The sequence below is a fragment of the Haemaphysalis longicornis genome, unplaced genomic scaffold, assembly GCF_048455015.1.
Source record: "Haemaphysalis longicornis isolate Haplotype H1 unplaced genomic scaffold, Haemaphysalis longicornis Haplotype H1 scaffold_14, whole genome shotgun sequence".
NCBI classification, from domain to species: Eukaryota; Metazoa; Arthropoda; class Arachnida; order Ixodida; family Ixodidae; genus Haemaphysalis; species Haemaphysalis longicornis.
Genome location: NW_027526245.1, coordinates 33,376,229 through 33,397,758, shown reverse-complemented (window position 1 = coordinate 33,397,758; position 21,530 = coordinate 33,376,229). Strand labels below are relative to the sequence as shown.

Here is a 21,530-nt window from a genome sequence, read left to right as displayed (position 1 = left end):
GTGCCAATATCAGGTCTAAACGAGGCGACAATAAATAGAATTCACTTGTGCTGACGTGTTCGATGCTGCTGCCATCGCAGACGCCCGCAAGAGCGGCCAAGAAGCGCGCAGAACCGCCTCCCCGGGTAGCTCTTGTTGGCGTTAGAGCGCTCTACCAAGACGCAGATGTTTTTTTTTAAGTGCCCTAAACGTGCAGTTAGCTTACAGCTTACAGACGTCACCATAACAAGTTGTTTAGAGCGCGGAAAGGCAAAGAGAAGCGAAAGAAAACCAAAACACTGCATGACCACCTATGAGCCACGAAGCGCTAATCCCGCAAACGCCGCGGAGAAGCGGCGGCAGGCGGCGCAGCGATCGCGAATCTCGAGGCGTATAGAACAGCAGCAACTCTTGGGCATGCAATCCGAAGGTGGAACGTTTGCGTTTGGGGTGTATGGCGTGAATCGTTCCGGGCTGCTTGGTGTGCAGTGATTACTTTCTCGAGTGGGTGCCGGTTCCAGGTATTTAACCTCTATGTGCGTCGTTCGATTGGACGTCCTTTGGCTCACAGCTTTGCGGCATGCAGAACAACGCAATTCTTATCGTACGTCGAGCTAAGGGCAACGGCTTTCGACGTTCAGCTCAGAACATGACGTTAGGTCTGTATACGTTGCGCCATCGCACGCCTGCGTCACTTCAACTGCACGCCATCCTTTAGCGGAGGGGGCCTAAAGGAGCTGTTTCCAAGCTTCGCAGGAAAGTTTTTATTTTTATTCACTCTATCTACGATCAGCATCTTCGTCGGAGGATGATGGCGTTTCTGCAGTGCGTTTTCGCGCATGGACATCATTAGGCACAGACTAAAAGCTTAGCTTTATTAAAATCTCAGTGGCTTCCACGCTACTGTGGTGTTCCAGGGAGCTAGAAGGCAGATGAAGCAGCTCGCTATGGCCTCCAAGTGCCTAATATTAGGCAAGTATTCCTCGATGTGCATGAAGCTTCAGCTATGACGAAGGTATTTGTTTGGAAGGAACGGAACCGTCTGTGGTTCCTTGCAGAGCACCATTATGCCTTTTTGTGCTAAGTAGACCCGAGCTCAGGACAAAGCTACCAGATACATAGAGTTTCAGACTAATTTACGCTAGCGGGGACACTGGCGTTAGTGTCTATGAGAGCTGTAGAATGGCAGCATCAACCCCCCCCCCCCCTCCCCGGAGGCGGCCATGCTTGGAGGATACGTGGTTTTGGAACTTGGCTTGACAGAACTGCCACCTTTACTTGACTTAAAGTACTTTTTTCGGAATACAAAAGCTCTAAATATATTGAAGAGTGTATAAATTGTTAGTCGTGTAAACAACTTGTACTTCATGTTAATTTTATATTAAAGTTTCCCAGGTTTCTTTTATTTAAGGAGGAGATTTATACATTCCATACCCGGCTGAGTTTAGCGGAGTCAGCATTTCGGCGGCGAAGCGCTTGTTTTTCTTTTCTTGCGTACGAGTCGGCGATGCGCGAGGCTAAAGCATGGTGGCTGTACTGCGTTTAATTTCGTTCGGGAAGGGAAGCGACGTGTCTCATAACCCCAAGTACGTAGTAACGGTTGTTGTTCGTTTCCACTCCGAAGTCTAACTTTTATCGCCTTACCCGACGTGGGTTCTTCATTATCGCAAAATCGTGAAAGGGTGCTTCGTTTGCGCTGAGTAACAGCTGATCGTTTACTTTGGTGTCTCAAAGAAGCGACAACGGCTAACTCGAACATACGCTCCACCACTGTTTGTCGCTAACACGTAACGACGTTGTAAGGTCCACTCATGAGGTCAGTGGCCAGGCGCCTCGCCCTCGCCTGTCAAAGGATAGATCGCCGCCGCTCGATCTGGCGGCACAGCACTGCCGACACTACGCTGCGGCCGTCGCCAGTTCGCTGCGGCACGTTCGGGAGACGGCTTGTCTGTACGGAGGAATGCCCCTAGAAAAACGAAGGGGTAATTACCGTTGTCTGACCTCACGGCAGCGTCGGCTTTTCCGCGAGATCCTATCGTCGCGCGTCACTGTCGGAACGGCTACATTTCGGTGGCCGCCGCTTTTCACCCCCTCCCTTCGGAGGCATGTGTACTCGCCACTGCATGCTTGGTCGCCCGCGCGCCGGCTTTTGACCCGAAGATGGTGCGCATTGTTGAATATTCGGCAAATGGCTGAGTGACAGCTGTAAATGTGAATTTGGGCCCTCCCTAACGCGTGTACGAAAGCTAGAGGGGCGTGCCAAAGAGAGAGCAATACCGCAGTGTTATAAGGCCGAACTTGGCCGCAAAATAGCGTTCTTGTATGAGCTCTCAGGTAGGCAGTTCCCGACCAGAGAAGGAGTCTCGACCACTGAAGCTTGGTTGGGATTTTTGAGCCCCCTAAGCGAGTGGCAGACTTGAGGATCGCGTAGGAAGCTTAGGGTACAGCTGTGTACCGGGCAACTAGACGGGTCTTGCGTCGGGAACAGAATCCCGGCCGTCGTTTCTCGAGCGGCTTGTGTGCGCTCCGAGCATAGGAGAGTTAGACGGAGTTTGAGGCTCTGGAGTGATTTGTACGCACTTAAAGCTAGCGTCTAACTGAAGTTTGAAGTTCTTGCTTTTTGTTGCTGGTGTATCCAGTTACTTTAATGTAAATAGTTGTATATAAACTCTCCGTTTTTCTTTATTAAATACAAACGCATGGAGTTCGTCAATTCGGCCACCTTCTCCACGAACTTCAACACCATCGCCGTGCGAGCCTCCTGCCAAATCAACCGAAGCCCGGGCGATTTGGTTCCTGATCGCCACCGGACATTGGGGAAACGAATATCATTGATCTTTACTTATCTTATCGAGTTCCTTGTTTCTTTTACTATTCATGTATTTTTTTATGTCCTGACGCAGTGTCAATGCCGCTTCTTTGAGCACAAGTAAAGTTTATTTTGTGAGAACGATGAATTTACGAAGCAGGATACCTTATCACGCTGCACAGGAAAAAGATATTCGTTTGTCCTTCGTGGTAACCCAACAGACGATCGTGGCATCTTGCTAGGAGAGTGACATAAAAAAATTGGCTCCAGTCCACGTTGTGAAGGTGATTGAAAAGCAAAGCCTTAAACGACACCTACAACAATTGCCCATGCGATGTAACTTGGATTCATACACGTACCTCTATAAAGAGTGAAACCAGAGATTTTGCCAGGCGTCACCTAGAATTTGTGGGGCGGCGTCCCGAACGCAGCAGCGTCGACCACGGCCGGGCTAGAGCAGCGGACGCCGCTGCTCTAGCCCGGCCGTGCGGTGGCAAAGAGAAAACGGAGATGAGGGTCTTTTGAAGGATGAGACAGCGGCACCTAGGCATCCTGATGGGCTAGCCCGGGGCTGCACCACCGCGAGACACATGCGCATAGCTTAGTGATTCCTATTTATGCCGATTAAAACTAGTCAGTTTGATAAGTTTAAGAATTACAAGAAAGCTGAGAAAGAACTTTTATAATCACTTAGTATCAGAACCAGTTGCTCCTTCCACCTTTTGTAATACCTCTTAAAACACAACCGAATTGGTACTCATCACTTTAGAAAATTGAGTCCCATTCCTGGCAAGCAGTGCGCAAAAAGCAGCGTTTCTCTAATGGCCAGATGTCTGTATGTGGTCTCTACATTTTGTTTTCCCGCCCTGCAAACCAATCCTTAGCGTACCTTTGCCGTACTACCAATTAATTCCGTCAGGCCCGGGTTACCCAGGAGGTACGATCGAACACGTTTATCTAGCCGTGCGAAGGAAGCGCGCAATGGACACGAAGCTGCGCGAAAACAGGCCCAAAACAACCGTAGCTAAAGCAGACGACAAAGCTGTGCCGCCGACGCGCCCGCAGGCGAACAGGCACCTCCGCGCGGGGAACGCCGAGTAAATTCGCCGCGCCATCTACAATGTGCTCCGTTTGTGAAACTCTCCGCCCCGCCACCTCCTCCGCCGCGTTGGAGTTTATTGTCCCTCAAACCGCGAAAGAACCGTTGGCTCGTAGAGGTAGAAAGCTTCGCTTTAAAACTGGAGCGGCAGACTGCATTTTAGCGGCGCGTTTAATTTTCTGACAATCGCTATGTATAATGTTCCTAGTCGGTGTACGCGGGTCTACATTACACGCTGACAACATTGCTCTTCGGCGATGACTGCTGACCACCTGCTTAATGACTGCCAACAAAGGTTTCCCGTCCTGATGTAGCCTGTTACGCGTATGCAATTCAAGGGTCACGTCATTTGCCGGATAAGCGTTCCGAAGCGAAAGAACATAGTTTTTAAATTGCATGCAAAGGTATCAGTGTATATCTCGCTGACCAGGCGATGCTTGCTTGATTGCGTTCAACTAAACCACGCTTCTTTCCACGGTGTCGTTTCCATGATACACAAGCAGCTGTCTTCGTGCATTCGTTATTCTGAAGCTGTTCCGGAACAGGTTCACAACATTTACCCTTATTTGTGGGGTGGAATTTAAGTGTTTAATAAATAAATACAGTTGCTAGATTGAGATGGATACACTCACACTCCAACCCTATTTGCCGCATAGCTGGTTTCTTTTCCACTTACCAAGCATACCCCATCATTTTGCGTATACTTCCCCAAAAACCTCTTAGTTCTTAAGCAACCTGCTGTGGTCTCACAAAGCAAAGCACTGCCATTGAAATTATTGTAGAAATTTTGCTTTCTGATGTCCAATTTTTCTGCCCCGTACTCCTCCAACGACGTTTTAGCTCCCATTCTTTCTCTCCGTTTATTTGTTTCTAAACGCCTTCCTTTTCACTTTGTTACCTTAGCTGTCTTGGAATCTCCCTTTTTCTTTCGTATTTCATCTTTAGCCTTCCAGTTTTCCGAACCACTGCCTGTCCACGCTTTTCAAGTATAGGTACCTAAAAATTTTAGCTGTTCACCTACGTTCATATATTGCCCTCAACCTACCTTCAAAACACATTTTGAACTGTGAGCTGCTCGAACTTCAAGCGACGCCCATCTCATTTCTCCCTGCACTGCTTCGTTAGTTGTTTTACCATGCGTGCCACCTCTTCCCCGTCGCCACACCTCACGCAGCTATTACTTCTCTCCGCGACGCCTAACCATCCGTCTCTCCTCTTCGCCAAACGGAGTTTTCTGGCGCACCTCTTTTTCTTTCATCTTTTACAGCAAAGCTGTGAATGGCTAGGATCCAGCAGATCGTCTCCGGTCCCAGAGCGATGTAGACAGGAATCGCTAGCGAGCGTAGCGCCACGTTGCGGGGCCCACTGAAATCCCCGGAATCGTAAAACTGTGCGCCACACCCCCGGGGCGTGGAAAAAAATCATACAAAATTAAAAAGGTCATAGGGCCTTCATAGAGCATGCGCCGTGATTACCATACACGCGCTATTATAAATTTCTACCCACGATTCCTGTGTGTTTTGTAGCGTAAGCTACACTGGCCGAGGTTGAGCAGTTTCGCGTGTGCCGCGAAGGGCCGTTCTGCGCAAGCGCGAGGGGCATTGGATTGGGTTGGATTCGATTGGATTGGCTTGGCATGGCTTGACTTGCATTGGATTGGATTAAAGTGGATTTTGTTGCGTTATAGCCGAGGCAGACGCACTGGCGCCGGCGCGTGCCCAGGTGTGCGCCTCTATTGCACAGTAGCCAAGTCTGACGCTGCGTCGGAGCCGCTTGATAGCCGTTTCACGTGGCTCGTGAAGAGCCGTGCTGAGCATGCGTGAGGAGCAGTGAGTGGACAGGACTGGACTTTCAGTTAAAAACCAGGAACAATGCTCAATCGCAAATTACAAAAAAACGTGTTTTGCTTCGTGCACCCCTTGGACTACGACCCAGTGAAACCTCACGTTGAGGCTCGGCACCGCAGCTTTGCTGGCCATCCCTCTTCACGGGGTGGAAGGGCTCTGAATTTTTTTAAACTTGTTCTGCCCGGAACAGCGCGAGTAGGACGTCGGTTCTTTTTGTGCGCGCTTTTAGGGCGCACGCGGTGGAGCCGACTTTTTAGGTGCAGAGCACTTTAGGAACTCGCCTTGTTGTCGTAGCTCGCTCGCTGGACCCAAGTACAGTCCCGCAGCGTTCCGTCGTACCGGCTGTCGTCGCGGCTTTCCCACCGAGGCCTCGAAAGCCATGCGGTTTATATAGTCATAAGCGTTCGAAACACGTGAACCGCTGGCGCACGTCATTTACCCGTTCTTCGGCGCGAAAAAAACTGCAGGTACATTTGAGGCAAAGTACACGTAATTAACCGGCAGCGCCCGCGTTCCTTTAGTTAGGAACGCTGGTTGAGTTGGTTTTTACGACAGAAAGCGAAAAAAAGTAGCACTGTAACGCCTGCACGCGCGGGAGGAAAAGCAAGCGCAAAAAGAACAGAGCTCCCGCTGGCGCAGTTTCAGGCAAGAGGCGCGCGAGCACTGTGAAGGCGGGAAATTTGAAATGAGTAAGACAAACGTCCCTTAAATTCACCAGGAGAGGAGTGAGACAGGGCGGCGAATAGCGTTATGGGTGGTAAGAGTGAGCGGATAACCGCCCAACAGACCGTTATGGCGAATCGCTGCTCTGCCCTTTCGACAGCGTTCACATTGATTAGAACGGCTTTAATTTTTGTTAAAGTCGTGGCCAGAGCTATAGCCCAAACAGCTCTGCTGATAAAAAAGTTTTCACTTACGGTTCCTCGTCGTCATCCCCAATAAAGACGCTTGCTGGCTCACAGTACCTGACTAACACATACTATCCAAAAAATGCATACCTAAACTGTACCTACACAAACACACTGTACTTAAATAGAGGTGAAACCTCGGCACGTAAAGAGAGACGCCATCCAATTTTGCGAAATCCATCAGTTGAATAAACTTTCTTCCGCAATAAACAAGGCCAAGGGTATAGATTTCCAGTGTTTCTTCAGTGCCAAGACACACAAGGAGTCATGTCCTTTTAGAGTGATCGTCAGGAAAGGGTTACTTGTGAAAACTGCTATGGAAGTTTCTTCCAGCGCTCTCTGTCCAATGTACCGACAGAAGACTCCTGGTGAGGAATCCCTGAGCGGCCTGAGACTTTTTTGGAAGTACAGACCTCGGCACCTCTTAAGGGCCTTTCCGTGGACCTCAAAGACATGTTCGATTCCCTACCTCATGCCTTGATACTCGGAGCTGTGAGTGAGCCCATCGGTGGGTATGAAAACACAAAGTTCCAAAGTGAATGTGGTATCGAAACGAAGGCCTTCCTAGAACGCCTGGCATTCTACTTGCGGTCACGTTTAGTGATGCACGACAACGAGCTCTACCTGAAGGGGGAGGGGTGTTCAAAGGTTCCTCTATAGCACCTGTGCTCAGTGACCTTCTACTTGCTCCCTACGACCGCCGATTTCAGTTCGTTATTCCTGACCTGACAGTAGTGAAGACATTTCGTTACGTAGGCGACTTCCTGGTGATCTTCAAGGTATGTGAAGATTCACAAACCCAGAATACAGGATTCCGGAGACCTCGGCGGTTCCAACGACGTTCCCCGTACCAACGAGAGACCAAGAGACAACAAGTCAAGATTCTTGGCCCTTCAATCTCGAAGGTTATCTCGAAGGCTATCTCGAAGGTTGTGAAACGAGGTATACCACTCGCTGCCATGAAGAAAGCCGTGTCCAAGTCCTGTCGCCACACGATTACTTTGAGCCTAGACTTCCAAGTCCGCAGGCTCAGGTGGGCAGGGCACCCGGTTTCATTGCTGCGCAGCTCCGCGGAGTCGTTGCTGAGTCCGGACAAGGCAACAAGGTCGGAGGAGGACGGCAGGGCCGCCTCAACATCATCCCCTACGTGCACGGCGTTTTGCACGTCCTCAAGAAGATCGGAGACAAGGCAGTTGTGAAGATGGTTTTTTTTTTCCGCGCCAAACATGTTGACCACTCTGCCTGCCATGGTCAACAATGAAAAGGGACCCAAAACCGGTCGCGGGCAGAACCAGGCCAACAAATACGTGAAACGTGTGGATTGTGATCCCATGAAATCTACGAGTCATCACTCATTGGCATTAGGCGTGATGTTTGCGTGACTTCGCCTTCGGTGGCGCCAGATAGCCTATCTTGGCCCATAAAAAGAACAAATGGCTGTTTTGAATGTTAACTGTGCCCTTTTCACGTAGTTTATACTTTTATTTTTGCTTTCCTGCTCGCACCGTCAGATTACGCATGTGCGGTCTATATGTAGTCACTTCTAATAACATTTTCCTTAGTTTTTTGTCAGCGCTTGTCGTCTGTCTACTGCATCGACATTTTTTGCGCTGTTTCTAATAGCAATGGGTACACGACTAGCCCAAAGTCATGCCATAGACAGAAAATAAGCTTACCCACTTACCACTTGTATTCCGAACTCAGTCCGGATGATATGCCACTTAACGCTCTCGCTGTTTCTCTCCCCTCAACCCCCGCTTACGGTTAATAGAATAAAAGGAAATTTGCCCAACTCCACTCTATTTTACCCCGTTGACAATCCTGGCACGCCATTTGTTTGGGTCTGGTGATTCTATTTTTTCTTATAACAGCACAAGGAGACATCTTCTGCTTTAGGTTTGCTTTTATCATACTCTTCGCGCACGCTGTTTTCAATGCGCTCTGATTTCCTCGCTCAAAAACCACACTCACGCCTGTTATTAATTATAGAAACGCTCCTATGATCAGGTTTCTGCTATACCTGACGCTGCCGTAGTCAGGTATATACGTATGTTTTGTCTGAATCGCGCGTAATGTTCTATATTTGTTGAACAGTGTTTGCATCTATGATAGATCCCACCAGTTTCCGCAACTTCGATACATCTTGCCTATACGCACTTGTTTACACATTCCTTCAACTTTTGACCAGTCGGCTGAATCGAGTGACAAACAGAGCGTTTCCCATTTGTAGTGTGTATCTGTTACCTTATGCATAGTTCCATCGATGCATGTTATGCATCTGCTTCGACGGACAAATCAACCTCTTTACAGAGCCACCAAAAGTTTCGCGTTTAGGAGCACCGCAACAGTTAGGCGTAGGTGCCAAACTTTAAGGCAGGCAAAAAGTGATGAGTAAACAGCCAGCGTTGTTCTTTTTTGTGCCCAGGTGGCGGCCTTCATGGGACCCGACGAGGTCCTAACGCGCATGCGCAACTCGTACGACGACGGGATGGGGGACGTGCCTATCATGGTGTATGACATCGAGCTAGACGACTTTAGTGGACAATGTAACCCACATGTGACTTCGCCGCTTATTCAGGCACTAGCCATCGGCACCTACAACACACGATGACGCCGGAGCCACCAGAAGTCCGCCTTCGCGCGGCTGTCTGCCCCTTCAACAGACCTGTGCACGACCTCGCTGACTTGAATGTGTTGCCGTCATGAACTGCATACAATTACGACATTATTATTACCAATTACTTAACTCTACGGTTAATTAGTCTGCCCAATTGACCTTTATCAAATAGGAACTGTTATTCAGCCCTGATAATTTTGCTCCATTTAGGCACCTCACATTGGTAACAATTTCTGAAAAAAACATCTCTGGTAATGAACGTATGGTTGCTACTTGCCACCTAGTAGATAGAAAAGAGGATAGATTTGTGTAAACATCCATGTTAACATCTATGTGCTAGCTTTGTAGACTTGAAATGGAAAATAAATAGTTTTTGTTGGTTCCTTCGCACGTTAATTTAAAATTTCGCATTCGTTATCATCAGATTCCTAATCGACGCGAATGTGTTCACTCCAATAAGAACTACACTCTTGGTTAATTCCTGGTTATCCGACCCGCATGCAGGCGGGCTGCTGCGTCAATTTAAAGCAGCTTATAAACCCGCAGTTCAGGCGGCCTCGAGCGCAAGCGGCCCGCCAAACACGCGGCCCATCGTACATGCGGCCCGGCGTTTAAGCGGCCCTCTAGAGGGCCGCCTAACCAGAGGGCTATCTAAACACCAGGACGTGTGATCAGCGGGCCGCTGGCCGTAATTTTTCTACGCGGCCCGTTATGCTAATCTATTCCCTCTTGCGAAGCGGCCCCCAAATCATACGGCCCCTCAAATAAGCGGCGTTAATGCTTTTCACAAAAAGAAGAAAAAAAGAGCCACTCAGCCAAAATTGATTTTATCTGTTTTTTTTCGCTCGCATTGCCAGGCCAACGCCAGCACCCCGTGACAAACGCCTTATCACATGTTACATCATAGAAAACACACAAAGAACACATAAGCACATACACGGAGAGCGGAGAATCGAACCTGGGTCTACTACAGCACATCAAGTGGCGTACATCATAACCACTGCGCCACGACCCACGGGCTGTTGGGGAGTGCAAAGATGGGCTTACAAGTATTTTTCATTCTGTTCCGCGTCAAGCATAAGTCTTAAATAATGCATTCGGCGGCTGGTGGCTTTCTTTAGACCACCGTTCTTGAATCACTCTACCAAGGAGGCATAATACTACGGTTTGCGGGAATTTAAGTACATTGGTACGAGCGGAAATCTTTTGTCAAGCTGTGTGCCCGCTCCAACAGTATGATGCGCCGTGCGGGGATTTATTCCATCGATGCAAACGGAGTTAATAACAGTTCTTCTGCCTTGTTACCAAAAGTATTCTCGGACATTGGCGGAAAGTGCCCTTTACGACAATGCTTGCAAATAACTAGCACGTAAGGCGCACTGTCGTGCTGAAAATAACAGCTGTCTCGTCGCGAGTGGCAAGTGTACCAAGCATGAAATGGTGTACTGATTTTTTTCTGCTCGTAGTAGCTCTTCTGGTGGTGCGGTTACATGCCTTGACCTTTGTTTTTGTAATAGGGGGCTGTAGTAAATTACGCATCTTGTAAGGTAATGAACCAATATTAAATCACTCACTCTATATAACATTGTGTCGCGACGCCTGCAGAATTGCTGCGTTGACGCCGCTCCAACGCCCAGGTAAACAGCCGTCGACGGCTTTCTAGATACTGCGTTTTTTTTATGGATCACGAGCACACAAAGAATATCTTAGCGTTTTCTCGCGCATACCGCATAAGCGCTCGGCCGTGAAACTTGTAACGCCCTGCATTTCCAGAAAAATGCAGGTTTCGCGGAAGTACCACGTTTATTCACGATTATATCGAAATGAAGATCATTGGTCAAACGAAATTTTGAGAAACTAAAAATTAAGAAAAATATAAACAACTTACGGAAGTACCACAATTGTTATCATTGCGTAGATCGGGATAATTGGTCGAACAGAATTTTGAAAAACTAAACATGAAAAATATAAAAAATACACAAATGGTGAGTAGTGTAACGCCCTTTATTTGCAAAAAATGCAGATTTGGCGAAAGTAACACCCCTGATCGTTATAATAGGGTGGATGGAGATAATTTGACGAACAGGACTTAGAAAAGCGAAGACATTTGGCTATAAAAGACTCTCACTCAAGAGAAGCGGCACAAGAATGCTGCGCATTAGTAGACAATTCTTTGAATTTCTGCATTTTTTTAAGTGGCCTCGTTTCATTCGCGGCTCTTTTATTAACGAGTTATATTATTGTACGCGGAAGCGCAAGGTCGCGGTTCAGCATTTTCAACATTTTCAAGGCCATTCACCAAAATCCTAGCACTTGGGCATGAACGCACCCTTGTGCATCGGAAGTTTAGACCGTATAAAACAATGTCACCAATAAATGGATTGCAATGGCTGCAATTGCACTAACAGATTTGTAATTTGTGCGCTTCTGGAACATCTTCATGACCTCCGTTTTTATGCAATGAGGTTTTACCCTTGTAATCTCTCACCTGATTTATCAGGCCTCAATGCACATACCACGAAATAAAAAAAAAATCCCTATATTCATAATGCCATGTTGCAAAGCTGGACAGCAAGTATCTGTATACCTTAAACCTATCCGGATCTTGAAGTGATAGTCTACTCATACAAGGTTTGGACACAAACAGGGAACTGAGTGGGGAGTATAAATGTTAAGTATTTTGTCATTCTCGAATTCATGAGCATGCATAAGTGTGAGATGAAAATTACATAAATGTGAAAAATTTGCTTGGCAAGTGTCAAATGTTTGACCTGCCCAGAGCTATTCATTTTCATTTTTGCAAACGAAGCAACGTCACAGATAAAAAATTTACCGCAAGGCTGAATTTTGCCCGTCAACTTTCTTTAGAGGGATATTGAAGGCTAAATATTTTAGTTTAACTGTTGGAACTGAAGTTTTAATTCTGCGTTGTGACCGATGACACTTTTTTTGTAGGGAATAAAAAAATAGTGTAGCACTTTCTTCATTTCCTCCCATCTTGCACGATGTAGCAGAGTGTGTTTGAATCACCACGTAGTTCTTGGTAAAACTTAAGCAGGTTTGATTTGTTTTATAGAAACTGTGCGAACGACCACCGTGAGTTGCCTATTTAGTTGCCTAAGTTAACTGCCTAACTTAGTTGCCTATTTGCTGGTTGTAGTACACTACAGTAATGAGCAAAAGATGTTTCATGTACTATACTTGGTCGTTATGAATCAAGGCACCCATAAAGTCAAGGCGCTTGTATACAGCAGTTGTGAGTGAACCTGTCGCCACTTCACTTCCACAAAAATGATGCGTTCCAATCAGTTATTCCACCGATGCATGGCTATAAGCATTACTGGTCTTTTATTGTGATAATATTTGGCACGGAAAACACAGCAAGTATTTCACACCCTGCAAGTTCTTCAACAGAGAAAATAGAGCAAAGGCAAACCATCTGTATCCAGCAGGTAAGAAATGCCGTACACAATGGCTCTGGTGATTGTCATAATTAGGCAGATAATGGGACATGACATTAAGAGCTATAAGTTACACTTTGTTGCAACTGCAGTTTCGAATATCGCTGCTTCATATTTATGGCGCATAAAAAATTCTTGTAAACTGTGTACTTCAAAGCACCTTAATTGCATTTGCAGAGAGAAGGATGTTCACAGCATTTACGTTTGTAAATGCATTAACGTTGTTCACAGAGTTTACGTTTGCGAACTCCATTGGCATTACATTTCACCAAGCATCAAAAAGAAAAAGCACTGCACTTTCACTGCATAAATATACAGATGCACTAAAAAATGCTTGGTCACCCAATCAATAGACCCACTGCACAAGCTCTGTGATGACTAAGCGTTGCACGATTACAAGCTACGAGAAATAACTGTATGGAACCCATCGAAGAGGAGGTTTGGAGGACATGAGTTTTTGTGCTAGCACTAGCCAGTGTGCCATGAATTTTGTGGAGAGCTCTACAGGTAGAGTATTGTATTGCTGCCTGAAATGCAGTGCCACACAATTATTTTTTACTAGTCACTCTTGTCCACGCTCTGATGGCTACGAAATCGAAAAAAAATGAAGGGAATTATGCGCAAAAAATTGCTTGTATTCAAGCGCATTCTTTGGATGTAAACAGAACAATGTAACAGTGCTAGTTAGTAAGACGAGTGGAATTTAAAAAATTCACATGCACCGTAAAAAACAACCCTTACAAAAATGGTTACTGAGATTCAATAGAAAGTGAATTGACTTAACTCAATAGATTGTGTCGAGAGTCAATTGCCTTTCTATTGAAATGTTCTATTGAGTTCTCGTTGAAAATTGGCCGCCGCGTTTCAATTGAAACTCAACATTGTGTTTGAATAGAAAGTCAATTGACTTTACTCAATAGATTGTGTTGAGAGTCAATTGACTTTCTATTGAAACGTTCTATTGAGTTCCGATTGCAAATTGGTCGCCGAGTTTCAATTGAAAGTTAGTGGACTTCACTGATCAGATTGTGTTGAGAGTTCTATTGACATGTAGTATTGAGTTACCATATTGCAAATTGGCTGCCGAATTTTGATTGTTTATTGACTAGTACCTGTTGAGTTCGAATATACTCTTTGCTGACATGTATATTGGCTGTTCTAATTGAGATCCCGTTCAGAGATGTCACATGAAAGTGTATTGACCACTGTCACCATGTGGGAACATCCCAGATCATAGTTACTTCGAAAGAAAAATCGAGCCAATTAGGTCGTAAGGTTTGTCGCAGTGCAAAATGCCTACTTCACTTCACTTCACTTCACTTTATTTCCTTAAAGACCCCCGAGGGGGTATTACATAAGGGGTGGGTTAACAAATAAAGTTTTTTTTTATTGACAGGGGTTTTCATTGCGAAAGATGTGCAGACAGTTGGTCAAAAAATGTTGATGGACAGGAAATGGCCACGACGTCGTGGGGAAGATCATTCCAGTCGTGTGCAGTACGTAAAAAAAGGACATAAAAAAAGTGGTCGTTCTAATACGTGGACGGGCAACTTGAAGTGGATGACTAGTGCGGTGAGATATGCGGGCTGGTGGAATAATGTAGGGATGACGGAATGGGCTATGAAAAATTTTCTGAAACAGGCAGAGGCTGGAAATGCGACGGCGGACGTCAAGGTTTAAAAGAGCAGATTCTTTTTTGAGGGATGACACACTAATATTATACGCATATGAAGAATGAATGAACATAGCAGCACGGTTTTGAACTGCCTCAAGTGAGTCGATGAGATATGCTTGGTGTGGGTTCCAGATTGGAGACGCATATTCCAGTTTAGAGCGGATAAGGGATTTGTAGGCCTGTAGCTTTACATTCTGGGGGGCGTGGCGAAGGTGACGTTTCAGAAAACCTAAGGATTTGTTTGCAGACGATATAATGTTGGTAACATGCAGACGCCAGTTAAGATCATTGCATAGGGTGACACCGAGATACTTATATGATTGCACGTGTTCGAGGGCGACGTTAGCGATTGCGTAAGGGAACAAAGAGGGGTTGCGACGGCGGTGGAAAGAGACTGTTTTACATTTGTTGGGGTTAAGTTTCATAAGCCAGGTGTCACACCATTCCTGCACGTGGTTAAGGTCATCTTGAATAGCGGTTTGATCTGTCGGGTTAGTGATTGAGCGATAGATTACACAGTCGTCAGCAAACAAACGGATACTAGAGGAGACATACGAAGCTAGGTCATTAATGTAAATTAAGAAGAGAAGGGGACCGAGAACGGAGCCTTGTGGGACACCTGATGTTACTGGAAGGGGGTTAGAGGGCACTTCTTCGAGTGAAACAAACTGGGAGCGGTTAGTTAGAAATTCCTCAATCCAAGTTAAAATATCAGGGTGTATATTTAAAGATCTAAGTTTCATTAGCAGTCGCTTATGGGGTACCTTGTCGAACGCTTTTGAGAAATCCAGAAATATTACGTCAGTCGGTAGGTTAGTATCGAGACTTGTGTGCAGATCCTCGACAAAAAGGGCTGATTGGGTTTCGCAAGAGAAACCCTTACGGAACCCGTGCTGGGCAGGATGGAAGAAGTTATTGGCGTCAAGAAAGTGAATGATTTGGGAGTAGATGACGTGTTCCATGATTTTACAGGGTACGCTTGTAAGAGAGATTGGGCGATAATTTAGGGGGCTGTCTTTGTTACCTGATTTAAAGACCGGCGTGACCTTCCCCACCTTCCAGTCGTCTGGTAAGTGGCCTGTGCGAAGTGACTGTGAGAATAACAATGACAAAATCACTGAAGAAATAGATTTCGTGTTTTTAAGAATTTTAGAATTGATTTCGTCCACACCTGCTGAAGAAGACAGTTTCAATTTTTCGATAACAGACAATACACCCGATGGAACAAATGTGATAGGCGACATATTAGACAGGATACAGTTTGGTAACGCAGGAAACGGTATATGGGTTTCGTTGGTAAAAACAGATGAAAAGGCAGCATTGAACAGTTCAGCGCTGTCAGCAGGACTCATATCATCGCCAGCTTCATTTTTCAATGTAACAGTGCGGGATTCGTGCGGGTTAATGATTTGCCAAAATTTTCTGGGGTTATTGGTTAGAATCTTGGGCAAGTCTGTGTGAAAAAACGAGTGTTTCGCGCTGCGTATGGCGAGCAAATATGCTTTTTCGGCCGCGTAGTATTTATCCCAATTCTGAGCTATAGGTTTTATCTTGGCAGCCCGAAATAATCGTTTCTTCTTATTGTCTAGTTTTTTCAGGGTTTTTGTGAACCATGGTTTCTGACAAGATGCGCGAAATGTGGTCTTCGGTATGTACTTTCTTGCCAATTTCCCTATTTTGTTTTTGAAAATCGTCCAGTTGTCCTCTATTGATCTGTTCCAAAATTCTGCTTCGAAGTCCGGAAAGAAATTTAGAAGTTCGTTATTTATTGCCCCGTAGTTTCCTTTATCGTACAGACTGATAGTTTTAGGATGAGGCTTGCGGGACAACTGGTCGAAATTCCAGACTGAGTGTATGACCTTGTGATCGCTGATTTCACGAAGGTATGTAAGTGAAGATAAACTGTCAGGGTGCGTTGTTAGTATCAAGTCTAGTATGTTGGCTGAGTTGTTTGTCACGCGGGTTGGCTCCGAAACCAGCTGGGTGAGATTAAAGTTCAAGCAGATATTTATGAATTCTTTTGTTTCAGTACTGCTCCCTGTCAAAGCGGCTTGGTCTTTCCAGTCAATATCGGGATAGTTAAAATCGCCAAAAAGCAGGACATGCGCGTTGGGTTGCTTAACAGCGAGGAAATTCAATATGTTGTTAAGTTTCTCTGGAAAATCTGGGCTGCTTTGTGGGGGCCGATAGCACACTCCAAGCAGCAGAGTTAGTGGCGTAGAACGAATACGAAGCCATAATATTTCTATGTCAGATGTAATATCAACAACTGAGCACGATAGCGACTTGCTAGTGGCGATTAAAACACCTCCCCCTCGAGCCCCTTTGCGGTCGTTCCGAAAAACTTCAAAATTCGGGAGATCAGCCAGGATTTCATTGTCCGTAACGTCACTTGACAGCCACGTTTCGGTTAAAACGAGTATATTGCTGTCGGATGACAAAACAAGATTAGATATTTGCTCGCGCTTAGAAAGAAAACTGCGGGCGTTAGTGTAGATTACGGAAGTGGAAATATTTGGACGTAATCGATTGCATGGGCGGTGTGACGGTTGGCGGTGCTTTTTGGATTGCTACGTGATTTCTTTGACGGTTTGTGACATTTCATCGAAGACGTACCGCTTTCAGCCAAGCAGCAACGTTTTGTAAGGGCATGAAAAAGCGGTGGATTTGCTTCTAGCGAAGGCGATGAGGTGTTTCCGTGAATTTTGGACCGAACGAGAGAAATCCTGCCCTATTGAGTAAGTTGTGCCTTTCAGTTTTTTGCCGTTAGACAGGATCGTTTCTTTAGTTTTAAAGGATGTAAATTTTACAAAGACCGGGCGGTTCTGGCCAGGCTTGTGACGGCCGAGCCTATGTGCCCTTTCAAGTTCTTTCGGGTCAATTTCAACGTTTAAGTGTTCGCTGCAGAGGCTCATAATTAGTTCTTCGGACTCAGAGAAAGTTTCAGAATGGTTAGTATCTGGAAGACCATAGAATATTAGGTTGTTCCGTCGCGAGCGGTTTTCCGCATCGTCAAACCGGGCCTCCAGCGTTTGAATGTGACGAGCTGTGGCGCCTGCACCGGTCTGTAACGCCGTTATTTGTGTTTGAACGGTTGAAAGGCTTTGGTAGTGTTTTTCGAGCTGCGTTATTCTATTACTTAGGTCACTGATAGTTTTTTCCGTAGTATGCAGTTGCGTTTTTAGGTCTTGCACCTCGGAGAGAAGCGTAGCCTGCCCAGCAGATATTTTTTTTTAGCTCATCGAGAATAACGGTACCATCATCAAGAGGCCCTGGATTGCTTTCAATGTCCCCAGACAGTAATAGCAATAAACAATGTATGACATCAATGCATTCGAAGGCCATGCATACACAACACTGCGGGCTCGGCAGCTGTACCAGACAGTAATTGCTTGATTTTTTAGAAAACAGAGAGCTTTGTCTACTAACCTGCATGACGAACAAGAGCGGGTTAGATGACTGTTCCGTGGCGCAGCCACCGAGCCCACAGAGCGGCGCGCTGGGATGTTCAGGCAGATGTCCTACAGAGTTCAACTGAATGTACTGAATCAACTCTCAGCTCTCGAACATGTGTCCAGGTGCCTCTGCCGAGCACATCTAAAGTTTCAAGTTACATTTTTATTAAAGTGCTGCTTGCATTACTTGGTATTTCAATACAGCAAAAACAATCTCGATACAGCTAGGCCTCATCACGAAAGACCAGACATGCATTATATAGAATGAAGAAACAGTGACAAATGTCCCATTTTTACCTCTCCTTTATTTCAGTGCAGGATTACATGTGCCCTTTTCATTTTATCTCCCTTGCCAGCATGCTTGAAATGCTGTTGCGGACCCTCCCCGGGTCCGCCTTGTACAGGTTCACTGTGCAGCCTGAACAATGCAAGAGGAAACAGACCTATGTTTACACAGGCACTGTCTGAAATCAAATCACATGCTCAAGATGCATGCCGGTTTTAGAAGCTGGCTATTTTAGAAGGCAACAGTTCTAAATGTGCACATGCTCTAGCCAAATGTTAACCCTGTGAAACTTCAGGTAGGGAGTGGACTGCCTTCAGTTGTATATAGCTTCCACAGAATGAGTGCCTTAAATACAGTGGAAGAAGGAAAATGCACAAAAATAAGCGAAAAGTAAATTCCTCGTAAATTCACTGTTTTGCATGCCTTTCCAGCACATAAGAGCTCAGACTTCTTATGCCTTGTTAAGACCAACACTGCCCTTATCCAAAAAGCAACCCAGTTTCCTGCCAAAATTAAAAGCAGAACAGATTGTATGCCCATAAAATCACAGGTGAAAACAAAACTCAGAAATGGCAAAACAAACGGCATAACTGGCAGAAACAAGGAGGGTTCTGAAGAAGAAAAAAAGTAAAAGAAACGTACTGATTACAGCTTGCAGCCGCGTGGGGTCGAGCGCCTCCTTCCGCGTGCCATGTTTCTTGACATTGCACGGCTTGCCCAGCATGGAACTGCCCCGCAGCTTTCCGGGGGCAAACACAATGCGAAGAAGCCCTCGCGCGAACCTTGCGGCAGCACCGGGGCAGTTGCTGCGCAACACCTCCAGTGCGCCCTCCTCAACTAGCACGCCACTGCCGATGTCCACCTGCATAATAGGAGCCATAAATTTGGACATAATTTTGGGGTACATGAGAGAACCATAAGTCACCAGAATAAAGATCTGAAGTCATAAAAAATGTGAGACGCAGACAGTAATCTACACGATTCACAGAAGCAGTTGTACCATATGTACTAGAATCTTGGCCAGGCCAGCCCCAACTCACATCAGCCCTGATATTTGCAAGGCTTTCTTAGAAAATAAAAGGAAAAAATTTTAATGTAAGTCTGCTAAAATAGGTGAGAACTATATCAGCTACAAAGATAAAACTACATTTATGAGCAACAAACCTGCTCGAGTACACTATACATCGTTGTCGCGTTGCTGGCTTTGTTGCCGTTGCCCTCACATTCATACACTGCACACAATATTTGGGGCTATCAAATTCATTTTCAATGCTGCACTTTTTGAACAAGCTTGCAGTAAAGCTTTCTAGAACATCATCTCGAGCTTGTCTCAAAGCCCCCTCTAATGTGGACGCTTTTATCATTAAAGGGACCCAGAAAAGCTTTGTGAAGGTGGCAATCAAATGCATTCAGGTGGTAGAACACATAACGAGGGATTTTTGAGCCAACTGTGAGCCCCATACGTTGTACGGATAATTTGTAAACAATTTTTGAAGACCGCCTTTCTCAGCCGATGAGCGCGACGCCGCAGCGAGCCGACCGCGGGTGACGCAATGGCGAAGGCACCCCCTGATTCGCCCAATCGCCGGCGAGGTCGGCCGCCGGTGACGTCACTGCCATTGGCTTCCGGCTGCTCTTCCTCTTTCCTACGCGATCCCGAGGCAAAGGCGGGCCCGCAGCGATTGACGCGTGCCTAGGCGCAGGAATGAAGCTAGCACAGAACGGAAGTCGAGAGTCGCGATGTCACATGGCTATTCCCAGTGTTTTCAGCTGTTTTGAAAGAAGCAGGGAGGGAGGAGGAGTCAATCGGCGAGTGGGGAGAGGTGCATTTAATTGCTTCTCGCGCAGCTAATAATAATAATATTAATAATAATAGTTGGGTTTTATTGGCGCAAGGCCGACTATGGGCAAAGAGCGCCAAAAAGAAGTTACTGAATTGTGATGAGACCGTAAATACTAGAACATGTGACTAAAAGACAATAAAGTGATGCAAAACAGGACAATGGAGATGGCTGGTGTATAGGGCCAGGATGATTACACGTGATATGACAAGAGCTGCAGGAAGCTCACCTCAGCTAAAAACTTAAAAACACGCTGACTAGAAAACATTGGTTCGTCGGCTAAAAAATATGATGGGTGCAAAGGAATGTGTCGTCTGTATAATTCAGGGAAATGTTTGTGTCGTGTTGTGTCAAGTGCTCTGCATGTGATTAGTATGTGGACTGCGGATAGGCCCTTTCCACACCTCCTACACGTGGGTCCCGAAGTTCCAGTGAGCAGGTGGGAGTGCGTCGCATGTGTGTGGCCTATCCGAAGCCTAGCCAGGGCAACTTCAGTGTATCTGTTGTGTGAGTCAGTTATGTAGCGTCCCAGTTGTGGTTTTATTACATGTAGTTTGTTGTCTGTTTGTTCACTCCAGTGTAGTTGCCATGTGTTACGAAGCTGTCGTCTGATGTGCGTCTTTAGGTCGGTGTAAGGTACTGTTGTTATGTCAACTGTGGTCATGAGAGCAGCAGCACTAGCCATTTGATCAGCGGTCTCATTGCCAGGGATCCCACAGTGACCTGGTGCCCACCATATGGTTATTTCTAAATCTGAAGCATATGCAGTCATTATGACCTTTAAAAGACCATTGATTACATAGTTTTTTGACGACCTTCCTAATGACAATGCCTGCAAAACGCTTAGAGAATCTGTGTAGACGATGGACTTTGGAATCTTATGTTCCAGGATGTGATTTGACACGAGTAAAATGCCATACGCTTCTGCCGTGTAAATACTGCTCTGAAAATTCATTGTTTTGATAACTCTAAAGTTTGGTCCGTGCGCTGCACAAGAGACAGTAGAATTAGTTTTGGACACGTCGCTATAGAATTCTGCGCACCTGTACTTGTCCTGCAGGAACAGGAAGTGCTGCAGAATTGCATTCCTGGGTACCCTATTTTTTTCTACACGAATGAATGACACGTCGCATGTTACAGGACGAAGATGCCATGGTGCGATGAAATTATGAATGGCTGTCTTGTGCGTGTCTGAAAGGGGGACATGGAGTGCAGAAGCCTCTTCCCTAACTCTGAGAGAGAACGGTAAGGGAATGGATGGCCTGTTTAAAAAGAGTTGTAAATTTGATGTATCGTTCATGATGGGATTAAAAGGATGGTTGGTCAGAGACACGATCTTGGATGCATACAACAGGTCAACATACTCCCGATGATGCCCTAGGCACCATTTGTCGCACTCGACATAAAGACTTTCAACAGGGCTAGTGCGGAATGCGCCACATGAGAGGCGAAGGCCAAGATGCAGCACTGGGTCGAGCATTTTCAGTGCTGTTTTTGTAGCCGACCCAAACACGACACTGCCGTAGTCGAGCCGAGACTCCACCAACGCTGTG

The 21,530-nt window shown here is 46.0% G+C and overlaps 2 protein-coding genes and 1 pseudogene across 3 annotated transcripts in view; 1 reads left to right on the top strand and 2 right to left on the bottom strand.

Annotated features, from left to right (window-relative positions):
- Positions 1-9,715, top strand: part of LOC144165037 (uncharacterized) — a 104,174-nt gene extending 94,459 nt beyond the window's left edge. Inside the window, exon 3 of one of the 2 annotated variants that reach the window (XM_077695196.1) lies at positions 9,068-9,715. In XM_077695196.1, coding sequence (XP_077551322.1) covers positions 9,068-9,253 — 186 coding nt within the window. In that variant the 3' untranslated portion in view covers positions 9,254-9,715. The remainder of the gene's footprint in view (positions 1-9,067) is intronic. The other variant, XM_077695197.1, reaches the window with a different exon arrangement.
- Positions 9,716-16,679: 6,964 nt separating this feature from the next.
- On the bottom strand, positions 16,680-17,873 carry LOC144165036 (uncharacterized; annotated as a pseudogene).
- Positions 17,874-18,135: 262 nt separating this feature from the next.
- On the bottom strand, positions 18,136-19,489 carry LOC144165035 (uncharacterized). The gene is made up of 2 exons (XM_077695195.1): positions 18,779-19,489; positions 18,136-18,268 (listed from the first exon to the last, which is right to left on the bottom strand). The coding sequence occupies exons 1-2, from the start codon at positions 19,041-19,043 to the stop codon at positions 18,186-18,188; spliced, it is 348 nt and encodes a 115-aa protein (XP_077551321.1). The 5' UTR covers positions 19,044-19,489; the 3' UTR covers positions 18,136-18,185.
- Between the last annotated feature and the right edge of the window lie 2,041 nt (positions 19,490-21,530).

Coding starts and splice junctions, on each gene's coding strand:
- LOC144165035 (XM_077695195.1), bottom strand. CDS start 19,043: ATGTACCCCAAAATTATGTCCAAATTTATGGCTCCTATTATGCAGGTG. Junction 18,269..18,778: donor GCGGCTGCAAGCTGTAATCA/GTACGTTTCTTT, acceptor TGCATTGTTCAG/GCTGCACAGTGAACCTGTAC.